Source organism: Mycosarcoma maydis, chromosome 18 (assembly GCF_000328475.2).
Source record: "Mycosarcoma maydis chromosome 18, whole genome shotgun sequence".
Lineage (NCBI taxonomy): Eukaryota > Fungi > Basidiomycota > Ustilaginomycetes > Ustilaginales > Mycosarcoma > Mycosarcoma maydis.
The window spans coordinates 1-24,046 of NC_026495.1; the positions used below are offsets into that span (position 1 = coordinate 1).

The 24,046-nt window shown below is 54.9% G+C and overlaps 8 protein-coding genes across 8 annotated transcripts; 3 read left to right on the top strand and 5 right to left on the bottom strand.

Moving 5' to 3' along the window:
• Positions 1 to 379: 379 nt before the first annotated feature.
• On the top strand, positions 380 to 1,741 carry UMAG_05436 (uncharacterized protein; the record flags this gene model as incomplete). The annotated part of the gene is made up of 1 exon (XM_011393484.1): positions 380 to 1,741. One exon carries the CDS (start codon positions 380 to 382, stop codon positions 1,739 to 1,741), a length of 1,362 nt encoding a protein of 453 aa, XP_011391786.1.
• Positions 1,742 to 2,903: 1,162 nt separating this feature from the next.
• On the bottom strand, positions 2,904 to 4,781 carry UMAG_05437 (uncharacterized protein; the record flags this gene model as incomplete). The annotated part of the gene is made up of 1 exon (XM_011393485.1): positions 2,904 to 4,781. One exon carries the CDS (start codon positions 4,779 to 4,781, stop codon positions 2,904 to 2,906), a length of 1,878 nt encoding a protein of 625 aa, XP_011391787.1.
• Positions 4,782 to 5,687: 906 nt separating this feature from the next.
• UMAG_05438 (uncharacterized protein) lies at positions 5,688 to 8,912 on the top strand (the record flags this gene model as incomplete). Its single annotated transcript, XM_011393486.1, has 1 exon — positions 5,688 to 8,912. One exon carries the CDS (start codon positions 5,688 to 5,690, stop codon positions 8,910 to 8,912), a length of 3,225 nt encoding a protein of 1,074 aa, XP_011391788.1.
• Positions 8,913 to 9,379: 467 nt separating this feature from the next.
• Positions 9,380 to 10,360, bottom strand: UMAG_05439 (uncharacterized protein; the record flags this gene model as incomplete). Its single annotated transcript, XM_011393487.1, has 1 exon — positions 9,380 to 10,360. One exon carries the CDS (start codon positions 10,358 to 10,360, stop codon positions 9,380 to 9,382), a length of 981 nt encoding a protein of 326 aa, XP_011391789.1.
• A 2,197-nt stretch (positions 10,361 to 12,557) lies between these two features.
• Positions 12,558 to 13,070, bottom strand: UMAG_11574 (uncharacterized protein; the record flags this gene model as incomplete). Its single annotated transcript, XM_011393649.1, has 1 exon — positions 12,558 to 13,070. The coding sequence occupies one exon, from the start codon at positions 13,068 to 13,070 to the stop codon at positions 12,558 to 12,560; it is 513 nt and encodes a 170-aa protein (XP_011391951.1).
• A 332-nt stretch (positions 13,071 to 13,402) lies between these two features.
• Positions 13,403 to 14,241, bottom strand: UMAG_11575 (uncharacterized protein; the record flags this gene model as incomplete). The annotated part of the gene is made up of 2 exons (XM_011393650.1): positions 13,403 to 13,596; positions 13,692 to 14,241. 2 exons carry the CDS (start codon positions 14,239 to 14,241, stop codon positions 13,403 to 13,405), a joined length of 744 nt encoding a protein of 247 aa, XP_011391952.1.
• Positions 14,242 to 14,686: 445 nt separating this feature from the next.
• On the top strand, positions 14,687 to 16,420 carry UMAG_05442 (uncharacterized protein; the record flags this gene model as incomplete). The annotated part of the gene is made up of 2 exons (XM_011393488.1): positions 14,687 to 15,748; positions 15,842 to 16,420. The coding sequence occupies 2 exons, from the start codon at positions 14,687 to 14,689 to the stop codon at positions 16,418 to 16,420; spliced, it is 1,641 nt and encodes a 546-aa protein (XP_011391790.1).
• Positions 16,421 to 16,926: 506 nt separating this feature from the next.
• On the bottom strand, positions 16,927 to 23,043 carry UMAG_05443 (uncharacterized protein; the record flags this gene model as incomplete). Its single annotated transcript, XM_011393489.1, has 1 exon — positions 16,927 to 23,043. One exon carries the CDS (start codon positions 23,041 to 23,043, stop codon positions 16,927 to 16,929), a length of 6,117 nt encoding a protein of 2,038 aa, XP_011391791.1.
• Between the last annotated feature and the right edge of the window lie 1,003 nt (positions 23,044 to 24,046).

The window sequence follows — 24,046 nt, forward strand, 5'->3', positions numbered from 1 at the left end:
AGCACATATGTCAGCCAAAGGCTGAAATGCGCAAAATACGCAAGCCAAGAGGACGTCGGCCCTTCCGCTCGTTCCATTTCCGTATGTGCACAGCCATAGCAACACGAGCTGACTTTCCTCTACTCGTGACTGTCAAGTTGCCTTGTTTCCCTTGTTGATTACGCTGCGCAACAGTTGTGCGTAAAGTTAGTTCAATGAGGCCCCCTTTCGTCTGTATAAGATCACTTGTGAGTGGCCATCGCGGCGCAGCCTTCGAGCAACTCCTTTCATTTCCTCGTTGGCGTCTTGCGTTTCCACCACCACCATCACCACCACCACCCTTCTCAGCCTCGAATTGGTTACACATTCCAGTCCTGTTCATCTTCACTCACCTTGCAGTATGACCAAGACGCGCGGCAAGAAGAACGCCCACACCGGAAGCGTTCGAGGTAAAACACCTCCTGTTGAGCCTCAAGCCGTCTCAGCACCACCGCCCGTTGATCGCGAACAGCGGATCATTAGCAATGAACCTTTTCATCCAGCGAACGATTCACCTCGCACCAAACAAGCCAAACAGTCGGTCAACAGGCTCAAGCAGCTTGACATATGGGATCCTCTAACATCGGTCCACCGCAAGCTTTGCAGCCTGGACGATCCCGACTTTACCACAAACGCCACTACTTTTGTCGATCTCATTTTCAAAGCGCATGCAGAGTTGAAGGACATCATACCTGAGTTCAAGAGTATCACAGACAAACCGCGCCTAGCCACGGTGGCTCGCAACGTTTACTCGAATCTTGCCGCGGAAATTGCCTCCTACAGTGATGTGGACAAGGCACTGTCACTTGTGCTTGTTCACGTTGCACGTACCTTGCCGGCCCCTAAGCTAAGCCAAGAAGATATCGAAGACAACGCTCATACCTCAGCCCAATTTGGCTGTGCCTATTACGGTAATACGCCAGACCGCTTCCTCGAGTCTGTCACTGAACACGATCGGAAGTTCAACGAGCTTGATCCAAGCAAAGGTAAAATTTATCTTCGAGGCACTTCAATCGTCCAGTCAAGCGGCACCGGCAAGTCGCGCATGGTCTATGAATGTCGACATCGAACTCCTCTTCTCTATGTCTGCGTCCGACCAACTACCGCCGATGGATTGGCCATGAAAGGCTATCCCCTCGCTGATCGTGGTGTCCGTGCCTTTTTCGAAGAGGCTCAGAAGACCCACAAGGATCTGTGTAACCTTCAGATTGCCTGTTTCCTCGGTGCTTGGTTCTCGGAGCTTGCTCAACGCCTCGCCAAACTGCCTACTCAGCAGCAAAAACACGACTATCTGATGCAGCTCAACCGTCTCGATAACAATGCTGGTGAGAATCCTCAACGCATCGACTTTTTCCTAACCGTTTCCGAGCTTGCTTCCGACACACTCGCCGATGCCGACAGAAGTCTGAACGATCGGGATGATGACCTCTTCGGCCATTACATTCGATCGCCGCTCCGTCGCCTCGAAAGCGAGATGAAAGCCATTATCACTCACATGAACTCGCTCAGCCCCCACCACACAGCCTCTGCCACGCTTCCCGTCCTGGTAGCGTTCGACGATTACGTGGAGCTCAACGTCGATGGAGTGGATGAGGTCAATAATCCAGTCAAGAGTCTCCGCCGCGCATGGAACTACATCACTCGACTCCAATCTTGCGCCGGAACGCCAAATTTTTTTCTTTTACTGATCGGCACCAGCTTCGAAGCATCTCGACTCTTCTAGGTCTCTCACAGTTTCTAGCTTTAGAGACCATGACCTACCTTTGTCAGCATCGGGTAGGACGAGCTGCTTGCAGAACAGCGCGCGCACTCTCGCGCCTCAGAGGCTTCTGTGGACTGTCACATCATCCAGTGCGGAGCGCTCGTTCCGAGCGCAAGCTTGGCTGAAGCAACAGAACACGTAGCTGCTCACAATTCGATAAGCGCGGGGATAACTTGGATCAAAGCTAGCCCAGCTTTGGCTCTTATTTCTCCTTACAAACCATGACCTCACTCGCCGGTCGTCATCACGACTCGGTTTTTCTCGCCCTCCCGTCTCATGCGGTTCTTTGTTTTTTGTACGCCTAGTCATTACTTGCGGTCTCTTGCACGCTCGGCTCACATGCGACGCTCGACCAACGATGGTCCTAGGGCCTCGGCTGCGAGCGAGTCGCTCGCTCGCTCAAGTATGGCTATCAAATGTTGCGTTCTTGATCGTTTCGTCCGATTGTTTCTTCTTTCGAGTGAAAATGGCGTGTGCAGTGGGGTTTTCACGTTGGGCTGGACCGGCTGAGTTGCTTCTACTAACATATGGATGCCCGAGTCGTGAGTGAAGCTCACCTCGCTGTGCCTTGGACCGTGTGCCTGAGCACACAGTCTCGGTTGACTGGCTGTAGATCGAAAGTATTCACAGGGCATGAGATTGACTTGCACGCCAGCCTGCTTCAGAACACGGATGGATTGTCATTGACACTGCTCCCATGTAACGCTATGCTTATGCTTGATTCGTAGGCGAGTTGCAAGGCGACACGCAAGCGAGCTTGGCATATGACAAGTAACTTACCTATATTTTGCTTGTCTGCCAAATTGGTTCATTTTGCGTCCTGTAACGCTACGTTAAGGTCAGGCTCAGCATTAGAGTCTGTGTCAAGGCATGTCGGTTGGTGACTGGCTGCAAATCCGAAATCGGTCAACACCTTGTCTCGGTGCTCTTTCAAGACTTTTTTCATGCCTCCGGTCATGATCTACTCGCACGCATCAAAGGTGTCGGTCGGAACATGTTTGCTGTAATCCCGACTTCGGCTCGTTCTCAAGGCTGAGATCGTCGCAGTCGGCATTCTACCGAATCACACGAAATACCTTGGAGTAGAGTCACTGAGTATGTTGGATCAAGGTAGAACGTGGATTCAATGCTCACAGAAATTGTATGTGTCTGTAGCGTTTGCAGTGGCTTGTTCTCTCTGTGTGCGTTCGTCCATGAGTTGCAGGCGGATCGCCTTGGCCTCGTCGAACGTCATGAGAGCTCTGTCGTTTAGTGCGGGGTGAACGTCTTGTGCCGACCTTTCGAGCCACCAACTCTCTTGCTGCGGTGGGACAATCGAGGTGCTTGGGAGCGGATAATTGGGATCGACGAGCCAAAGCACGAGAAAGCGGCGATGACCCGGTTTTGACTTGTCGATCAGCTCAAACGGTTCGACGCGGTGTTGCAAAGTGTTTGGGAAGGCAAGCAGCCGTCCACGCCGAGTAGCGATACTGCCGAGCTCCTGGAGCTTGATTTCTTCGCGAAGCGACGACGTGCCAAAGATGACGCAGAGCGGAGCATGATCATCTTGCTCGTACGGCATGTCGACCTCGTCCAGATCGGCGTTCTGACGCAACGAGATGCGCGCTTCGCTCACATTCTCAACGTCGTAGTAGAGAATGCTCGTGGCAACAATGTGCTCATTCATCATGCCTTCCACGTGCCAGCTTCCGCCTGCATACTTGGGTTGCTCTGGTGTAAGTTCGATGCTGGCCAGCTTGACGATCACTTGCAGACCACGATCGCGATACTCGTGTTCGAGCCGGACGTGGCGCTCCGGATCGGGAGCGTTCCAGCGCTCGCCCAAGTCGAGCTGCTCAGAGCCATCCACTCGAGAGCGCCAGTGACGGTAGTCGTCCTCGTCTCCGGGCTCAGGATGCAAGATACGTCGCGTGCGGTTGAATTTTTCGTGTGCGGACCAGACGAGGCTCGACGTTTCGTGCAAAGAATCTTGCAACGAGAATGGACCTTGGATCTCGACCAACTCTGGATTGTCGGGCTCGCCAAAGAATTCGTTCAGTCGGGCGACGAGCTCAGGGGCGAGATCTTCGTCATTGGTGTCGTACGGAATTTCTTCGATCCAAGACGGAGGCTCTGCAGGTTGCCAGTCCGCTCCACCTTCGCATTGGATGCGTAGAGGAGCCTGGTTCGTAGTGGCGCGAACGAGCACCTGATTCCAAGGTTCGATCGACAGAGATATCGCCTGTTCGATCAGTGCATAGAGCCGACGATTCTTGGTAGGCTCTAGATTGTTGATGTAGGAGCGAATCACTACATCGGTACCAGCATCGCCTTTAAAGCCAACGTCACACGGAAGCCACTGGAAACGAAAAGAGTACATCTCTGCTGGATCCGCATCGTACCTGTTCGGTGGTGGCTCGGGTCTAGTCTGATCGGGAAAGCAAATTCCTGTGTCGCTCTTGAACCAATTGTCAAGATCGACGCTGCCCTGTGCAAGGTAGCGTGTGCGACCATAGACAAGAGGGTAGAGAGACGGGTGGACGAGGTTGAGCACTTGGTCGTTGGAGCGTGGATGCCAGTCTTTTGGCTCGCGTTCCAAGAGCGGCTTGACGGCGTCCTTCAAGTTGGTCAGCAGGTCGCTTGTCAAGACAAGGTCGGATTTCACGCAAGCACTGTGAGAGTCGAATGTGCGGATGAGCCCGGTGCGCTCAAACGCTTTGGCCTTATCACGCAGCTCGAATATGCACCAATCGAAAGCCTGAGAGGACATGACGGGTGTCTGCTCGAGCGCTTCGTTTCGCCATTTGGCTACAATGTGCGCATCGTTGACCTTGCGATGCCAGTCCGGCTTGTCGGTAAGCGCGTCCATGATTCTGAGCATCGCCACTTCGCGCATCGTAAGCCGAGGTGGATACCACGTTGGCTGCACAGCCGTGCGGAAACAACTGTAGTCGCTGTTAAGCTGGTGCAGCTGAATGCCATTGCCGAGCACCTTGACCCTGGCCTCGTCCGTTGAAGCCATTGTTGCGACAGAGACACTCGTGATGGATGAGTGATGAGCAAGTCGAGCGCTAGCAAACACCACCTTGCTGAGTAGTTATATGTGTTTCCTGCACGCCACCGTGTTTGGCAAGCAACAAGCGTCAAGGTGCACAAGCACCGAGGCTTTGTGGTTTCACGTGGCCCAACGTTGATCGTCGCAGAGCGTTGGTCAAGCTGAGCCTTTCCTGCACGCTCGCGTTTCGGCTTTGCGTTTCGTGCAAGCCGTACTTTGAAGCCTAACCGCTGTACCCAGAGGAGGTCCAGACAACCAATCCCGAATCGGACTTGGCTTGTAATCTTCAACTGCCGTGACTCTAACTCTTGCAACGAATCTGAAAGAAGCGAGAAACGCCAAGACCACTTTGCATGCACTGCTCACTGCAGCCACGAGTCTTGAGTTAGAATTGCGCCCACGTCGACCATCGTGCAGGTGCGACCGATGCGTGACGGTGCGTCGTGCTCGGAAACGTGAAAACGACGACCCCACATTCACCATTCACCATTCACCATTCACCATTCGTGAACCGAAACTCGTGACTTGGGATGGGACGAACACTTCGGCCTGACATTTTCTTCCAAGAAACACTCGTGACTGAAACTCGTGAAATCCAATCACAAATCCGGAAATCGGACAAGAGCCATTCACGATTCTTGATTCGTGATTATGATTGTGATTTCGTGACTGTCTTGAAAATTTTGGAAAAAAAAGAAAAAGAAAAAAAGAAAAAACCGAAAAAGCGTTCGTTCTGTCGTGCGTGTTCGTTCTGCCAAGAAAGAAGATTTGGTGATCTTCTGGCTTTGGTTCAGGACCACGACCACGACCACGACCAGCTCCTATCTCGCTCGGGCATCTTCTACCGCCAACACAGTATACCGCGTTTCGACCATGGCGCAGAAAGGAAGAGGAAAGGGCAAGGGTCCCGAGCTTGTATTCGATGACAAGGCACGAGCCGAGTATCTGACTGGATTCCGTAAACGTAAGCAAGAACGAAAGCAGGCCGGCAGAGACTACCTCGCAAAAAAGGCCAAGGAAGAGCAACTGGCTACGCGCAAGGAGCTTCGCGAGGCTCGCAAGCAAAAGGCTGCCGAAAATGTGCGAGAGCAAAGAAAGGCTTTCGGTCTCGAGGCCGAGGGAGAGTCGGATCTTGACGGCGCCGCAGGTTTGGATGACGATCAAGAGATCGACGAGGACGACGAGGATGCTGTTCCACCGATTCAACAGCAAGAGTACGATTCGGATCAACATCACACCCATGTTGTCGTCGAGTCCTTCGATCCAGAGCAAGAGGCGTTCGAAAAGGCAACTGCGGCCGCATCCACTCCAGCAAAACCAAAAGCAAATGGTGCGTCTGCCACTGCACCCTCCAAAGTAGAGGTTCTTCCACCTTCCTCCCGCCGCGTCAACAAAGCTAAGGCCAATGCGAGTCTCTCTCCCCTCCTCTCGCAACCTTGCACTCGTCCCATGATCAACACGCTGACAACGTCTTCTCCCCTTTTCATTCGACCAACAACAGGCCAAGGCAAAGAAACGAGTGATCCACACCAAGAAGAAAATGTCGCGCAGAAAAGACTCCACATCTCGGGGCTCACAGCCTCGTTCTCGCAAGAGGATCTAGTGCGTCGCTTTTCCACCTTTGGCACCGTAGTCGCTCTTGATGGTCTTGGCAAGCGTGATGCTGTGGGACAGTTGCAACCGTACGCATACCTGACCTTGCGAGCACCAGCGCAACAGATCCACCGCTGCATCAACCTATTGTCCGGATCCGTATGGAAAGGTGCCACTCTGCGCATCGGAGAAGCCAAGCCCGACTACCAACAACGTATCCTGCTCGAAAATCAAAAGCGTCGGCAAGAACAGGAGGAAAACCGAAAAAACCCCAAGAAAACCAAACGCCTACCACCAGGGATGGGCTTCGAGAGCTCGCATATGGATCCGGTCGATGAAAAACTTGTTGAGAACGGGCTGGCTTGGGGTTGGAAGCGTACGCCCGCAGGACACCTCGTTCGTCCACTGCGTATGCGACCTACCCACCCACTACCTAAACCATCTCGCCTATCCACGCTGTCAAGAGCCAACGTCACCGACGCCACCGATGCCACCCAAAGCGATCAGGATGAGCAACAACAAGCCGCGTCCAGCAGACGTGCGCGTGTCAATCCTCGCCCTCCGACCAAAGCACACCGAATCACGATCGACCCCACCCGATACGGCTCTATCCATCTTTCCGGTCCGCTGCTCGAATCGCTTGCCGCTGAGACGCGCTCGTCTTCCGACGCTTTCGACGCTTCTTCGCTCGGTCCAGGCGAATGGCACTGCGAAGAGATCCATTACGACGATGCAGCTCAAGCGAGCGACCAAGTTGATCATCGATTGGTCCGATGGCAATACACTGCAAAAAATGGTAAAGTGTTGCACGAGGAATTCACCAAGATCCCAGTTCGAATTGTGCACAGGCAGTCGGCCATTTCAGCTACCCTTCAAGACGCAGAGGATGTCATGGCGCAGCTCGATTTTGATAAATTCTCGGACGCTGCCAGCGACGATGATCTCTTTGCCGGGTTCGCTTCTTCGATCACCCCAGCGAAGCAGCACTTCGAGCCAGAGGCATCTTCGAGCACTGAAGCGAGAAAAGTCAACGACGCTGTCGACACGACCGATATCGACGATCTGTTCGCCGACCTTGCCTCGTCGATTGTCCCTGCAACCAACGTTAACGATCTGTTTTCAGACTTGCCCTCGATCGCCACATCTGTGCCGCCAACCAATCGCGTCAAGGTCGACACTGTGGCCGCTTCGACACGGACGTCGTCCGAGAAAATTCAAGGATCGTTCGTTCCTGGTTTGGACCCAGAAGAAGATGACCCTGCCAACTTTTCAGACGGGTACGACGAGGCGGCTGCAGGAGCACTTTCAAGCCACATCAAGCAGATCGACGCGCAAGAAGAGCGACAAAAGACGCTCGCGCTATTGGGCGAGATGTTTGGGTCCGGTTTCGATGACGGCACGTACAACGCAAGTGTGGATCAAGTGGGGCAGGAAGAAGCACCCGAGTCGTCGTGCAAATCAGCGAAGTCCAGCTCCGATTCGGATAGCGATTCTGAAGATGCAGAGCAGAGCACTTCGCCTGGCTCGAGCTCGAGCTCGAGCTCAGCCAGCGAGGTGGGTGACGTAGAAATGGTTGTTGAAGCCGAGAATCCTGAGGCTGAAGCGGTCGAAGCAGAGGCAGATAGCGAGGACGAGCAAGAAAATTTCATGGCCGACGAGCCTAGCAGCGCGGTCGCGATCCAAGTCAGTAGCGCGCCTCTAGACGCAAAGTCTCGTCGTGCAGCTTTGCTTCTGTCACCTTCAAAGGTTACAAATGGCGAGTCGAGCGAGGCGACTGGGAGCTTTGTGCCCATAGCGCGTTTCGACCCTGGCACGCGTAGCACTGTCGACCGCGACGTTGATGCCGGTATCGGCCCCGTAGCGCCGCAAGCAACACGAGCTCGATCGCTGTCTTTGCCGCAACCAAGCAACACCGTGTCAGCGGCGCCACACGTGGAGCAAGGAACGCACGTGTCCATGTCGACGTTGAAGGAAATGTTCAAGCCGCAAGATCGACCGTCTGCGTCTGCGGTCACCACTGGGTTTAGCGTGGGTCTCGGTGTAAATGCCAATGATGCGCGCGCTGATGGTGGGCAAGGCTTTTCGCTGATGGACTCGCTCGGATTCGAGTTCGAGCTAGAAGAAGAGCAAGAGCAGGAGCCTCGGTCTGAGCTGTATGCTACTGCTTCTCTCTGGTCGAATTCCGGTTCCTCGCGATTCCAACCCACGGCAACAGCCACCGCATTGTCGGTCGAACAATCAGAGCAACCCAAGAAGCTTGCGCCGTTCTTCCCATCATCCTCCACCGCATCCTGGAACGGCACAGATGGCCAAGCATCCGTCCAGCGCTGGTTCAAGCCAAGATCGCACCACCAAAAGCAAGCCGACTGGACCAAGTACAAAGAATCCCTAACGCGGGTCGTCAAGAAACGTCACAGAGAGGCCGCGCGAAAACACAAGCGCAACTTTACCACCATCTCGCACCAGCACAATGCTTCACTCACATCAAAGTTGACCCCACCATGAGCAGCGTCTGACCCGCACGCGCCTGCGCAATACACATGCCGTACACCAACACCGTCGTGTGAGCATCCTCGAGATCGTAATGCTCATACCGTGATTGTCGTCCAGAGCGGTAAGCAATCCGAGGCTGACTGAGAGCGCAAGTGGAATAAGATTCAATGTGGGTTCGTGGAATTGTAAAGGACGAAGATGAGGTTCGGAAGCATGCAGCCACAGAGTGGAGCAAAGTGGATTTTAACAATGTGAATGCATAGACTTTGAAAGAGAAGCGTGAAGAAGATTGAGAGATATGAAAATGAAATGCTCGTTGCATGCAGAATGCTTGCGATAGCTTTCTTGAGACCGGCTCAGAAAGCTTTGAGGCAGACCAGCTGCATTCTAAGGGCCAAGCCGTTTTACCAGGTTCAAGCAGATCCAGTCTGCAAAGGTAAAAGGGCGACTGGGCGGCTGGGCGGATCTTTTGCGGACGATCAGCCCTGACGATCGCGGCGCATCTGCGACTTGTGTCGTCGGTAATCGCCGCGAGCTGCAAGGACGGAAGCATTGGGAGAACGTCGACGCTTCTTCATACGGCAAGCGCCGCTCTGAGCTATTTGACTCTTGGGCATAGTTGTCGAGCCGCTTGAGCCTCCATTGTTGTCAGAAGATGATCCATTAGAGGAGTCGCCCGAAGAAGACGAGTCGTCGTCAGAACCAGAACCAGACGCGGTCGAAGCGGTTCCACTCTCGCTGACCGAAGACGAAGTGGTGGATGAAGTGGCAGCCGAAGCGGCAGACGATGAACCAGTTGTGCTCGTTGCACTACTGTTGCTGCTGCTACTGCTGCTGCTGCTGTTGCCGCCGCCGAAATCAAGGTCCAGACACTGGTAAAACGCATTGGCCGTGTTGTCAACGGTCCAGACAGCATACACAACGTGGTAGCCCGAACGCGATGGCATGGCTTTGGATAGGTCGTGATTCATGGTTCTGGGAGGCGCCTTTCCGTTCATCGAGACCGTGAGGAATGGGTCAGACTCAAGGTCGCTGGCAGAAAGACCGCTGGTCTTGGACGAGTCCCAGTTAGCCTTGGTGATGAAGTACTTGAAGTCGGTGGTGGCGTGCTGCGCGGTAAAGGTCCATGAGAAAGAGTGAACACCGCTGGCCTTTGTGGTGGGCCAAGCGCTGGGTCCTTGGCGATCCAGCTGAGAGAACTGACCGAGACCAGCTGAACAAAGTTGACCGTCGCCCTTGCGGGCGAAAGGGAGACCCTTTGGAGCCTCGACGGATTGCGGCTCGTACTGAATCTCACCGCAATTCTTGGCCTGACCTTGCTTGCACATGTAGGCACGCGATGCGGGAAAAGTGACGTAGCCGTGAGCATCGACAAAGGTGAAAACGAGGTGGGACAGAGTTGCGACCAGCGCGACGAGCCGGAATAGCGAGACAGACGCGTTCGAGTTGCTGAAAACCATGGTTGCGAGGGAGAACAAGAGAGAAGACAAAAGGGACCAGCCCGAGATGGAAAAGGGTGTGCGGAAACGGGAGCGGGAAGGTGAAGAGGATGGATAGAGGAAGCGAAGATGAGATGATGGAAGAGAACAAGGGTGACGACGAGCAAGCCTAGACAGCACCAGAAGAGAGACGACAATCACCAACTACAGAGGATGTGCGCTGGAAAAGTCTTGGCTGCGCGAGTAGTATCTAAATTGTTTCTAAGAGAGTGAGCTGAAAGTTCGGCTGTGTGGTGACTGAATTGGAATTGTCAGCCAGCCGAGAGCAAAGGGGGCGGCTATTTTAAATGCTTCAGTCTCAACCGCATACACCTCACCTTGCTTGTTTGAGACTTACAAGACAAAGCCGAGTCCTTTCGCTCTCATCACAGTAATCGCAGCTTCTACAGCAGCATTGATCTCGGCCAGCAGCACTTCCTCGCTGTCAGTTCTGGGGTCTGAGCCGAAACAACCAATCGTAGCATCGCGGTTTGGGGGGTGTCTGCTGAAGCGTTCACTACTGAGCAAGCACGAATGGATCAGCGCAGCAGGCTTGAGGATGAGAGGTGACAAAGCAGCGCACCCACCGAGACAAGACAGAACAGCGGCCACATTGAGCGCAGAAAGCAACGGTAGTCGAATCACATGTTGAGCTTCGGAAGCGCCGTCTCCGACGATACGAGCCGTGACAGCGAAACTAAGTTCTCAACGATCGAAGCGCAGAAAAGCGGGACAGCGGGAAAGCAGCGCTGGCAACATTCGTCGTTCTTCAGAAGCCACTGCCAAAGCGAAGATGAGCCTGTGATGATCAGCAAAGTTGAAGGTGCTGGCGTTTCAAAACTTTCGGCTTCACCGTCTTCGATCGTCTCAGTTGTCAGTGTCTTGCAAATCACAAAATCTGCTGCGCTAAACTTTGAGCCCCGCTTTGATTTGTGTCATGTGCCCTATGTTCGATTGAGTTTCGGCTTCTGCGACAGCATCGTATAGACTTGGGCATAGCGCAGAGCGGCAGCGCAGCAGACCAGCGCAACTCAATGACAAGCTCAATAATCTACCCGCTATGATCACAGCCCTCGAATTCGTGATCAACGATTCGTGATTGGACTCACGATTTGTATGCTGTCAGACGTGAGACAAGAAGCGAAGAAAAGGGGGGAATGCTGCCATGCTTGCTGGCCTCGGCAACGGAAAATGTGTGACAGCTGGAAAATGAACTCACAGGGTCCTATGACTTGGCGCTTCACGCTTGTTTCTCGTGACAGTCACGAGTCACAGTCGTGAGTCTCAGTCACGAGTATGAGTGTGCTTGACTTTTCTCCCTCTTGGCGCGCCGTGCTTTGACGTGTCGTGTCTGTATGCAGGAGGCACTTGACATTGGCAGTTGTGAGTGACTTGACTGGCGGATGATTCACGATTCGTGATTTAATTCCACACGCGACTCTCGACTGCAGCTTTCATCTTCACACCGAGTCCCAATCGTGAATCACAAATCACAAATGTAATCACCATTCACGATTACTGCGTTGCGGTGCCTATCCCGCATTCTGGTGCCTGTCTCACATTCACGATTGCTCTCCACTCGCATGAAATCCTAGATTTCTTTTCGCTGCCTCCGTTGCGTTGAATTTTTCGACTTTCCACACTCACGACTCGTGACTTTCTCGAAAGCTTTGTCACCGTCTCGCTCGCTCCGCTTCTGCTTGTTTCCATTCATGCAGAGCGCATCTTGATCCGACCAAGCATCGGCAGTTGGCCGATCGATGGATACGGCTGAGTTTTCTTTCGCGACTGTGTGATCGAAAGCTGAGCAGCTGATGTCCAATCACAAACGCCCAACAGAAGACAACATGCGATTGAACAGTATGGTACAGTACGTCAACTGAATGCGAAAATTGACTTGACACGCCAATTGGGGTTACACGTTACAGTATATATTCACGTTTAATATAAGATTTGATTGAACGTCCAGAGCTTCCGCTGCGAGACAGTCCAGCGTCGGGAGCCTGTGAGTCTCGATCTGGATAGATGATCACGAATCTGGACCATGCATTCACGATTACAGCACCGTTCCGTACCTCTCTGACACATGGAGGGGAACAACTGCTACAATCACGAATGTTGATTGGCTTTATATACATGTACTATCGCTTCACTGGACGACGCTCGGATTCATTAGAGTCTACTTCTGTTCGGGCTTTGAAGCAGCGACATGAGCGTTGGCGTTGGTAGACTTCCATTCTTGCACCGCCTTGTCTGCCGCTCGGAACGCCTCCATACCCGCTGGCATACCCACATACGTCGCCACCTGAAGCAAGCATTCTTGAACCTCGGTCTCGGTAACGCCATTGTTAAGTGCGCCTCGAACGTGGGTGGCCAGTTCAGTCGACTTTCCCAGCGCGGCGAGCATGCCAATGTTGAGGATACTGCGATCACGTCGTGCCAATCCGGGACGAGACCATATACCGCCCCACGCATATTCGGTTGCTAATTGCTGCATGGGCATGGTGAACTCGCTCGCGTTGGCCAAGCTGCGGTTGACATACTCTTCTCCCACCACTTGACGTCGAATCTCATCGCCAGTCGAGTGCAACGTTCGGTGCAGCTCAACCCAGTCAGCCGAGCGGGCCTGTGCAGGTGCAGGTGCAGGTGCAGGTGCAGCTCCACTATCTTGATCGGTTTTGGGGGCGGCCATGATTGCGTTCGTCCCTCTTCTAGAATCGTTTGTGCTTGCCGTTGGTAGTGGAGTCGATGGAGCAGATCAACCGACTTTCGTGAGAGGTAACGGCGTGAAGCACAGAGTGGACGCGGATATTCGGCCCCCTCACGACTTAACTGAATCCGGGTTCTCACGACGCGCGGAATTATACGGTCCAACATACATGATTCACGATCACGGACCACAGACTCAAGACTCGTGATTCAGGGTCCAACCTGTCTCTGCACAGCATGGTTTGCTAGGTTAGCTTTGCAAAACAAAACGTGAACCCATGTTCGTGTTTGGAATCACGAATTGTCTGCAGCAGCCTACGAAATGGCACGCGTGGCCATACCGAGACCATTCTTGAAAGGCATGGCTACGACATACCATCCCTTCGATTCGAGGTAGTCGCGAAATTTGGCATAGGTCCCGATCTGCACACCGGTGAGCCAGTTGTCGATGAAGAGCACTGCATCCGGCTTGAGCGATGCTTCGAGCAGCTTGAATGTCGGCAGCGCCACTGTGCCATGGCAAACAAAACAGAGAAGCAGAGGTTGAATATGCGTCAGTACAGCCTGCAATTCAAACGCAGCACAGATTCACCAAGCAACTCACTCTCTGCCCAGATATCGAACAGCACAGCATCTAGGCTATCGGTTTCGATGTTGGCCTTGCTCGTCAGTTCGAGAATGTCTCCTCTTAGCATGGTGAAACCGGGGATTGCCTTGGTTCCGTCCGGCAGCTTGGTGGCTCGTGCGAGGTTGGCTATCGCAGCATCCGCTTTGTGATCTTCCTTCTCTGTGCCCCACACCATGGCCGGTGCTCCACCAGCTCCGCTCTGCTTGCCTAGCTTGGCTTCTGCTGCCTGCGATGCGAGTAAGAGGTAGATAGTAGAGACGCCGTACGATGTACCAGCCTCAAAGATACGGCGAGCGTTCTTGTTCCGAAGCACAGCATAGATAAGCTCGGACTTGTCTTGCTCTAGTGCAATCATCTTGTCCTTGTACATGCTAAAGTCGCGCTTCTGCACATTCTGGCCGTTGAGCGACGAGATGCCCGTGCCCTGTGCATCTTGCTGCTCCGAAAGCTCGTGCAGCTCAGTAACCAGCTGGGCCACCTCGGGGTGCTCTCTGTACAGGATGGTGTTCTTGAAGGAGGCGGACATGGTCAGGTCACAGTCGGACAAAGTTGCAAGGTGGTTGCTTATTCGATAGATGCTGTTCTGTAGTCTTGATCTTGATCGGATCAACTTGGCCCGCTGAGAAGAGATGGGGATCAGCGTGGGGAATGCAGGGCAAAGCTCAGCTCGATGCAAGAATCGTGAATCACGAATGTGTGGGGTTGAACCGTGAATCGAAGCGGAACCACTTTCAACCGGTTTCAGGGTCGTTCCACGGCACAATCACGAATCACGAATCACGATCGTGAATAGTGACTAACTCTCAGACGAATTTCACGCTTTAAAGAATGCCCCGATTTGGTCGCCGCTACTTTCGCCGAAGTGTTTAAGCGTGAGCGACAATCTTCCACGTTGGTCGAGGATATCAACATCAAAGGCTGTTGTAACTTGAACACCGCTCCATCTTGAATGTTGCTGCAGCACCTCGGTCATGTCGCTGCATCCTCAGGCTGGACTAGGCGCGAGAAGTGCAGCTCTTGCTGGAGACAATGCATCGTCGTCACGTCTCCAGCAGCGCCGTGCTTGCAGATCTTCCAAGACCGACGCTTCTGAAGCAGATGACTTTCGAGCTCGCATGGGTTCGAAGACGGAACTAGCCTCTTCACAGGTCATTGATGGGAGCGGGGATGAAGACGATCAGGAACAAGATCGTAGCAAGTACGACGACCGAAAAGCATCAAAAGACGACGAAACGCCGCTGTCGCCCCCGATCGTCACTGCAAGCTATCCACCACCGCCATCAGGACGTCGCCGCCCTTCGACATCAGATGGTCGCATTGGCCCCTCCGCGCTACCGCCAGTAGACAGTGGAGCTGCTGCGTGGCGATTCGTCGTATGTGGATTCGTGATTTGGTCGATGGTCTGGGGCATCGCCTACTCGTACGGAAGCTTCCAAGATTACCACGAGCACAATCCTGAATCGCCTTTCTACGGCAACAGTGTCACCAGCATTTCGGCTGTTGGCACGCTGGTGATTGGCTGCCAGCATTTCATTCCGTTGCTCCTCCGGGGTTTTACCAGCGCGTATGCGCATCTGCTCGGCAAGACGGTGATGGTCAGTCTGGGGCTGAGCGTGGTTTCGATCTTGGTCGCGTCGTTTTCCAAGTCAATCGCTATGCTGATCGCGTTTCAGGGCGTCTGTTTCGGCATGACTAGCGGGGTACTTCTGATGCCGGTGGTGCTCTACCTCGGTCAGTGGTTCGACAAGAGGAGGGGTTTGGCAACCAGTGTGATCTTTATGGGCTCGGGTGTGGGCGGTGTTGTGTTTCCGCTGGTTCTCAATGCGCTGCTCACGTCGATTGGGTTTGCTTGGACTATGCGTGTCTGGGCGCTCGCACAAGTGCTGCTCAACGGTACAGCGCTGTACCTTATCAAGCCGCGAATACGCAGTCCTGCGTCGACGACGAGGCCGCATGCCTCGATCAAGCAGCTCGTTCGGCTGCTCGTGCCTGGCGATCTGCGCCCTTTGCTGAATCGCATGGCTATGATTTACGTAAGTGTCAAGTGTCACTCGACCGTCTGTTGCGAGACTTGGGACGATTGTTGATGATGATCTCTTCTCGTTGCGATGATGCGTGTCTGGCAGTTGGTGGTGATCATGCTGCAGGCGTTCGGCTGGTACATTGTGTCTCTCTACATTGCAACATATGCGACGGCACTTGGGTTCAGCTCTACGGTCTCGACGGGTATCCTCTCTGCGTTCAATGCGTCTGCGATAGTCGGATATCTTATCACGGGTCCGACGATCGACAGGGTTTGCTTTCCACTTGGCATGGCGGTCTCGTCTGGGCTCTGTGCGCTGACGGCGTTTGTTCTGTTTGGATTTGCCACGTCGCTGGCGACGGTTCTCGTGTTCGTTCTCGCCTTTGGCGCTGCAGGCGGGGGGTTTGGGTGCTTCCTCACTCCGATCGCCAGAGACGTTAGCGCAGTGACGCAGTCGGATAACGCACTCCAGTTTCTCGCGTGGATGTTCATCCGTGGCATCGCTGCAGTTTCGGGCCCGCTCATTGGCTCCGCTCTCTATCGTCCACACGTCGATACGCAGCACGCACACCCGCAGTACGGCATCAACGGTTTTCGTGGTCTCATCATTTTCGTAGGTGCATCCATGTCGTGTGCGTCGCTTGCATCGTTCTTCGCCTTGTGGTGGCGCAAATCCTCCTGATGCCATCCACCCACCACGCTTTCAGGGCGCATAAGGGCTCGGCATACATGGCAGATGCCAAGTGCCACTTGGCTGATTGCAGCGCGACAACAACACCGGCGCCAAAGCAAACGTCTCAGTGACCCTCACAAGCGAGCTCAACGATGAACGAAAAGAGCCCCCCCCTGAAAAAGGCAACAGGCAACAGCTCGTAGCTGTTCGTGTGAACGAATCATCCGAGTCTCAGACCGAATCCTTGCGTCCGCATGCGCTGTTCCGTAGCGTCGCGTCCATGCCGGTGACACTTGCTACGATACGACTGCGCGCTGAGGCGATCACCATGAACAAGATGCAGCCGATCGCAGACGCGCGCAGCGCACCAACCAAGTGATAGGTTATATAACTGTTTGAAAGCCTGACTATTCCATGGAGCTAAAGCTGATGAACTGACGAACAAGGAGCACGAGAGGCTAAACGAGGCAAATAAGAGAGAACGAGAAAACGTGAAGCGGAAACGAGAAAGGCGCTCAGACGACGACGAGCTCGGGAGCGAGCTGGCAGCCGCGCGAGCGACGCAGAGCGATGCGCGTGAGCGAGTCGCGGCCCTTGCGAGTGGCGGATCGGACAGGAAGCGATTTGGTGTGCGAGTGGTCCTGGTGGTGTTCGTGCGAGTGGCCGTGGACATCGGTTGGAGCGCTGGGAGCAATGTCGGGCGTACGGATGAGGTACCACTTTTCAGGAACGCTGTATCCGCCTGTAGCTGCTACGGGCTCTGCGTCGCTGTTCAGTTGCCACTCGTCGTGGTTGCATTCGAGGCCCCTACGCGAAAGAGAGTTGAACAGATCGCGGTAGGTAGCTCGGTTGTTGGCAAAGCCACCGTTGCGACCATACGAGCACCGCAACATGTCCAACTGCGGGCTGGCCCACTTGGTGAACAAGTCGTCGGAACCATCCTCGTCGACCTCGCGTAGGACCTCCTCGTACACACCCATTGCGCGATCGTGACGACCCGCCTTGGTGTACAGTGTAGCTAGGAGCTGGCTCGCTTGGACCGCTTCGTCATCCAAGCCGTCGCCCGAGTGGCGCAAGTTGTAGCACATTGTGTCGCACAGTGCAATAGCATCCTCAAGGCGATCGGTAGCCACATGTGCATGCACGAGCGCATGTCCAATCGACAGCACCGTCTCGGGACGCCAGTTTCGCTGTACCTCTCGCGATCGCCATAGCCGCAGCAGCAGATGCTCCAGCTCGACATAGTTGGCCTGTGCACCTAGCAGATGCACGAGTCCGCGGATATCCTCGAAGCGTAGCGAGAGCAGCTCGATCTGCGACTCGCGCAGAGCTAGCAGCACCTCGTCTGTGATCGCGCGAGACGTCTGGCGCATCATCTTGCCGAGCTTCTTGCTGGTCGTAGAGAGCACGTCAATGCCTGCCATGTACTCTGCCAACTTGTATCCCAGCGAAACATGCACATGGTAGTATCGGTGGTGACGAGCCAGCGTCAGTCCGCACTTGGCCAGCTCGTGCGCCATCGAGAAGTCGCCCGCGTCGAGCAACTGTTTGACCTTGTGGTTGACCGTGTGACACATGAGCTTGGCAACGTCGGTGATGCGCTTCTCGCTGTCGGTGTGCGTGAGAAGCGACTCGAGCAGCACGAGCAGCACCTCGTCCGAGACGTCTTCGCCGATGCAGCTGCCGAGGTCCGACGCACGGAAGTGAACGAGCACCTGTCCGAGGATGGTGCGGCACAGAGCGGTGCGACCCATAGCATGCCAGAAGCAGTGCAGACGTGCACCGGCTTGCAAGAGTACCACCATCTCGACCGTCTCGGAACTAGTGTAGTAGGCAAAGGAACGGTAGAGCTGCATCTCGAGCAGCACAGCCGCCATGACCTCCGAGTAGGAACGCTGTTCGTAGTGGCCGAGCCTGTGCAGACAGGCAACGATAAAGACAAGCGAGATCGTCTTGTAGTCGTCGCCGTGTGCGTGGGTCCACTCGATCTCAAAGTCGTGCTCGCACGGCAAGCCAGGAAGCACAATGAGGTGATGAAGCTTGCAGAGCAGCTGTTCGGCCCAAGTGTTGACCTTGATGCGGATGAGGATCTGGGCGATGTGGATAGCAGCCTTGTAGAGGAGTAGAGACTCGGTGCATCGCTCGAGCACCTCGATAACGATGGTCTGCATCAGCACCAGGATTTGGGCGTGATGATGCTCACCACCGAGAGCAAAGTGGATCACGACCACCCTTTCGAGAGCGAAGAGCGTCAACTCGTGCCAGCATCCGTGTTCGGCCTTGAGCTGGAGGTAAATCTCCATGCAGACGCGCAAAGCGTTGTCGCCGAGGTGCGGCTGACCGTGGTGACCGCCTCTTTCGATGATCTGAACGTACACCTTGGTGAGACGCTTCTTGACGACGGTGATCTCCTCTTCGGTGATGGTTTCGACGGTGACGGTGCGCGTGCGTGTAATGACCTCCTCGTACAGAGTGACGGCTTCGTGGTGATGCTCCTCCTTGTATTCGCAAACCTTGGCCAAAGCGATGAGCGCCCTGATGAGCAGTGAGTGGTCGACTCCGAAGCGGAGCTTGACAACCTCTCGGAACTCGAGCGTGATCTTGTAGTGTTCCTCAAAGTGGAAGCCAACATGAACTTCGAGACCCTTTGTGTAGCGCTCGTAGAGGACGAGGATGATGTCTGGCGAGAAAAACTCGTGGTGGTGATGTCCGTGATCGTGTCCTCCGTGAACAAAGACCTGCCAGAGCGAGGCACAGATCTCGATGAGCGACTCCCACTTGCAGTGCTCGTACCTCCAGCCACACACTTCCCAAGCAGCCTCCCAGGCGTCAGGGTGACAGTGACCGTGGTGGTCCTGCAAAACGGTAAAGATCTCCAAGTAGTAGTCGATGTAGTCATGGCGACCCATCTTCTTGCAGAGCCTGGCGAGCTTGTAGAGCAGCTGGATGGTGAGTGTGTGCGTGGCACCGCAGTGCTTGCGGTAGCGCACCAGCACGTCGAGGTAGAGCTCAATCACCTTGTCGTAACGATAGTGCTCCTCGTAGAATTCGATGAGCGTGCAGAAGGCATGGGTGACGTGTTCGTGGTGGATCTCGAATTTGTGCAGGCAAGCGTACCAGATGCGAAGGTAGTAGCACTCAGCCTTGTCAAAGTTGCCTCGCTTGTGGTGACAGTGAGCATACTTGCCAGCAAGCACGAGCAGCTCGACGAGGTGCTCGTCGGGGATCGAGATGTCGATGCTAACGTCGAAGAAGTCCGCCCATTCAATCTCGAGAGTGCGAGTGATGACGAGCTCGACCTCGTGGTAGTTGTGCTGCGAGATCAAGAGGTTGATGAGCAACATGCAAGCCTTATACAGGTGCTTATCGCCCTTCTTGATGCGGATGCAGCGCTCGTAGTGTGTCTCAAAGACGTCGCGAGTGACAGTCTCGGTGACGGTGACCTTGGTGGTGGTCTTGGTCTTTCTCGTCACCTCCACGATTTCTTCAGTGACCTCGGTGACGATGACAGTGATTTCGTGGGCGTCATCGTCGTACGGTCGACCGCAGCCCTTGAACCAGCCAAAGAGCTTGATGAAGATCTCGTAGCAGATCGAGAGGAGGCCAAACTTGCGCAGGACCAGACCGAGCTGTTTGAGGCGGATGATGATGCTGTATTCCTTGCACTCGTCGTGTTGGAATTCGGCCCAGAGTACGACGAGGATGTCGTGCGCTTCTGTGATGTGGCCATGCGCGTGGAGGAGTTCGGCATACTCAATGCAAACGTCGATCTTGAGCAAAGTCATCTCGAGCGACCACTGACGACGGCAGATTTCGCCCAGACGACGCCAGATGGTGAGGTAGAGCCGGCAAGCGTGGTGCCAGTGGAGCGTGTGCTTGGAATAGCCACGCGCAAGACGGAGTAGTACCATGATGTGCGCCTCATGCTCGTGCTCGTCTTCGTACTGGTCGACAGTCTCGAGGATCGAGGTAACGTAGGTGTCGATGAGCTGCGAGTCTTCGCCGTGGACAACGACTTCGAGGCCTGCCATCTCGTTGCAAATGTGCTTGGTGCGAGGGTGACGAGGACCGTGAACGTGCAGCAGAATGTGGTAGAGTTCGCGGTAGACGATGATGACGGCCGAGTGGTCCTTGATGCTGACAAGGAGCTGGATGAGGATGTGGTACCAGTGAATGACCTGCTCGCTGTGTTCACCATGCTGACGACGACAGATCTCGATGGTGAAGCGGATCATGTGCTCGCGCATGGTGCACATTTCGGTGCGCTTGGTAAACACGAGCGTCTCGGTACACACGAGGAAGAGCGATGCGCAAGTGGTGACGATCAGCGAGTAGCGGTCAATGCAGCCGCCCTCCTGACCAAGCTTACAAGCCTTGTAGAAGTACTGTGCAGCGTCCGAGAACTGGTGGTGGTCGCGGTGAATGCACGCCAGCGCGAGGTAGATCTGCATGACCGAGAGGTGATTTTTGCCGAAACACGCCTTGCGCACGTCGAGGCCGGCGATGTGGTGTCCGAGGTGGCGGTGGTGATTCCAGTAGGACCACTCGAGGAGAGCAAATTGGGTGGAGCGCGGGAACCAATCGGCGAGAGCCTTTGGCTCAAGACCGGAGCGCTCAAAGTGGTGATGCCAGAAGAGCACCGTGTACTCGACAGCCTTGCCCTGGTTGAGCGTAGCTTCGAGGTCCTTTCCGCTGAGCATGTCGAGACACGGTAGTGCGGCATCGGTAAACTCGGCGCTGACGGAGAGAAGCAGCTTGCGGAGGATGCGACGCTGAACCTCGTGCTCATCCTTGACGAGGTGATCCCTAGCGAAGCTGCGGATGGTGGCATGGCGGAACTGGAGGTGACCGCGGACTTCCTGGAAAAAGACGGAAGCGTGGGGTGAAGATCGTGCGGCCGCGAGCTGTTCGGGTCGCATGAGCGCTTCGAGCTCACTCCAGCAGAGCGCGCGCTTGGCGACGAGCATGAATTGCAGAAGACGCACACCGGCGTCGCCGAGGTGCTTAGCGTGCTCGTCAAGCAAACCATTAACGTCATGTGTGCAGTCGACGTTGTGTTGGCCGTGAAGTCGAAGCAGCTCGAGGTAGAGGTAAGACCAGAGGAACGAGCCGTTGGCGCGTTGGACAAGCGAATCGATGAGCCCGTCGGCGTGAGGCACGGATCGCTTGGCAAGACCGTGACGAAGGTAGATGGCCATATCGCGCGCATTGACGTCGCTTGTGATTTTGTAGTCTGGAAGGTCGTTGGCGAAGGCGCCTCCGAAAGTGACCATTCGAGCGCGTGGACTGCGTTGGATGGTTTGACGAAGGTGGTGGAAAGCCTGTTCGTGACGGGTGTTGAGACCGTCGACGAGAAGTACGATCTCATTGGGCGAATCGCTGCGAGCGAGGGTGCGCTCGAGCACATCCCACAGGCCGTTTGCGAGGTCGTCTTCGTCATTGTCCTTGACGAGAACGTCGGCGAGATCCGAGTGGAGCTGCACATCGCCGATGTTTTTGTTCCAGAGCTGCAAAAGGAGCGATCTAGCCAAGTCGAGCAGGGTATGCGAGTCGTATTGGTCGACGAGGAGTACGTCGTATGACTTGCGGCCGAGGGTCCTGCGGAGGCGTTCCTGCGTCCAAACGGCAAGAGTCGACTTTCCGCTTCCCTGCTTGCCCGTGATCTGGAGGACGTCGTCGCGGCTGCGGAGGAAGTTGAGCAAGGGAGATTGGAACCACTCGCAGGTCTCTGGCTGGACGGTAGCTTGTCGCTCAAGACTGGCAAAGAGGCGAGACTTGAGACTGGAGCCGGCGATACGCGAGAGTTGGGCGAGGATGTTGGCGGTGGGGACGAGCGCCGGCTTGCATGAGTGAAGAGACAAACGCCACACGTTGCGGTCGAGCTGAGCCAACTCGGCTTCGATCGAGTCGATGACGCCGGAAAAGAGCGCGCCCACGTCGATCGCCTCGAAGCTTGTGGGGGAGAGGCGGCTCATGCGGCTGCGGACGTGGCGCGTGAGCTCTGCAGTGAGCGACATGTAACGGTTGAAGAGAGAAAAGAGGAGAGATCGTACGGTCAAGTTGGAACGATACTGGTGGCTGTAGCCGAGAGATCGCATGAGGAGGTTAGCGATCTGGGAGAGGAGCTCAAAGAGTGGACGTAGCGCCTCTGCTTGGTGGTGACCGAGATCGAGCAGCAGACGAACCGCGACGAGGGTGGTCTTGAGCGAGTGCTCGTTGGCGGCGAGCTGAGAGAAGTGATTGAGCTGAGCACCGAGCTCTTCTGCCTGTCGCAGCACCTTGTCCCACGCCGAGTTTTTGCGAGGCATGTGGACGAGACGCTCGTGGGAGAGGAACTCGAGGTAGCACTCGAGGTCGCATTCGGCAAAGTCTTGCTCGGAGAGATCATCGATGAGGGTTACGAAAACGCGGCGAATGTCGATCGAAGGCTGGTGAATAGTGAGGAAACTGGTCTGCTGGTCGGTAAGCGAAGGAGTGGTGAGAGGGGTGTCAAGGTTGGTGATTGCATCGGTGCTCTCTGTGAGGGCGGTCATGTGGCTCTCGGTGCGCTCAAAGGCAGGTTTGAAAGCGTCGGCGTCGGTGTCGACGTCGACTTGGACGTCAAAGACGGGCGAGTTGGCCTGGGCAGACATGTTGGCACCCGAAGTGGATCGACTCAGTTTTTCTGTTTCGGTAAAAGAAAGCGAGGAAAGGAATGGTTTTTAGCATCTTCAGCATCTGGACGCGAAAGTGGTGCGAAGCAAAGTTACATACGCAGGGTGTTTCGTCCAAGACCAAGGACGTTCATCTAGTCAATAGTCAACTGAGCAAGGAGGATGCTGTTGCTTGCGGTGTTGCTGAATAAGAGGGGAGTATCTGTGCTGGTGGGGGTATAGTCAGGTCAAGGATGGTCGGGTTGGGGAGGAGAAGAGCAACCTTGCAAGGAGGCAGGGACGATCGGAGCTGTTATATAACATCTCAGCCGCCGCAGCGTCGTCTTTGCACTGTGTTGGCATCGTGTCTGCGTGAGGCGTTCGCGCAGGGTGCACATCGCCCTTGTCGATGGGTATCACTGAATCGCCTGAACAAGGAGAGGCGCGAGTGTACAGTGGCGATGGTATGGACGGGAGACATTTTCGCATGCACGCCTTGGGAGTGGCGACGTTGCGGATGGAAGGACGGATAATCGTATGCCATGCAGGCGCGGGAGGGTGCGTTCCTGGACAAGTCGGTAGAGCGGGACGATCAGGCCAGGGTCGTGAATATGGCGCCGAGTTTCAAAAGTCAGGATGGCCGAGGCCAGCACCGAGTTGCTGGCTAGCAGGCTGGCTGGCTGGCTGGCTGGCTGTCAGAATGCAGTGACAGTTAACTAGCGAGGCTGTCCAAATGCGCTTCGTTGCGTGGCCCAACCCAGCTCGAAGCGGGGTAAAGTTGGTGATTCGTTTTCTGCCTGCTCTGATGCTGGTCGATGCGATGCGATGCGATGCGGAATGGAGTTGCAACTGTAAACTTTCCCGTCCCGTGCCTATTTCGGGCTTTTCGCTTTCCATTTTAGACGAGACAGGCGTAATTAACTTTGACCGGTCACGAGTCGAGTCTTTGCTGTTGGTCGGATAAAAAATCGTGAATATGAAAACGGCAAACATTATTTTGGAT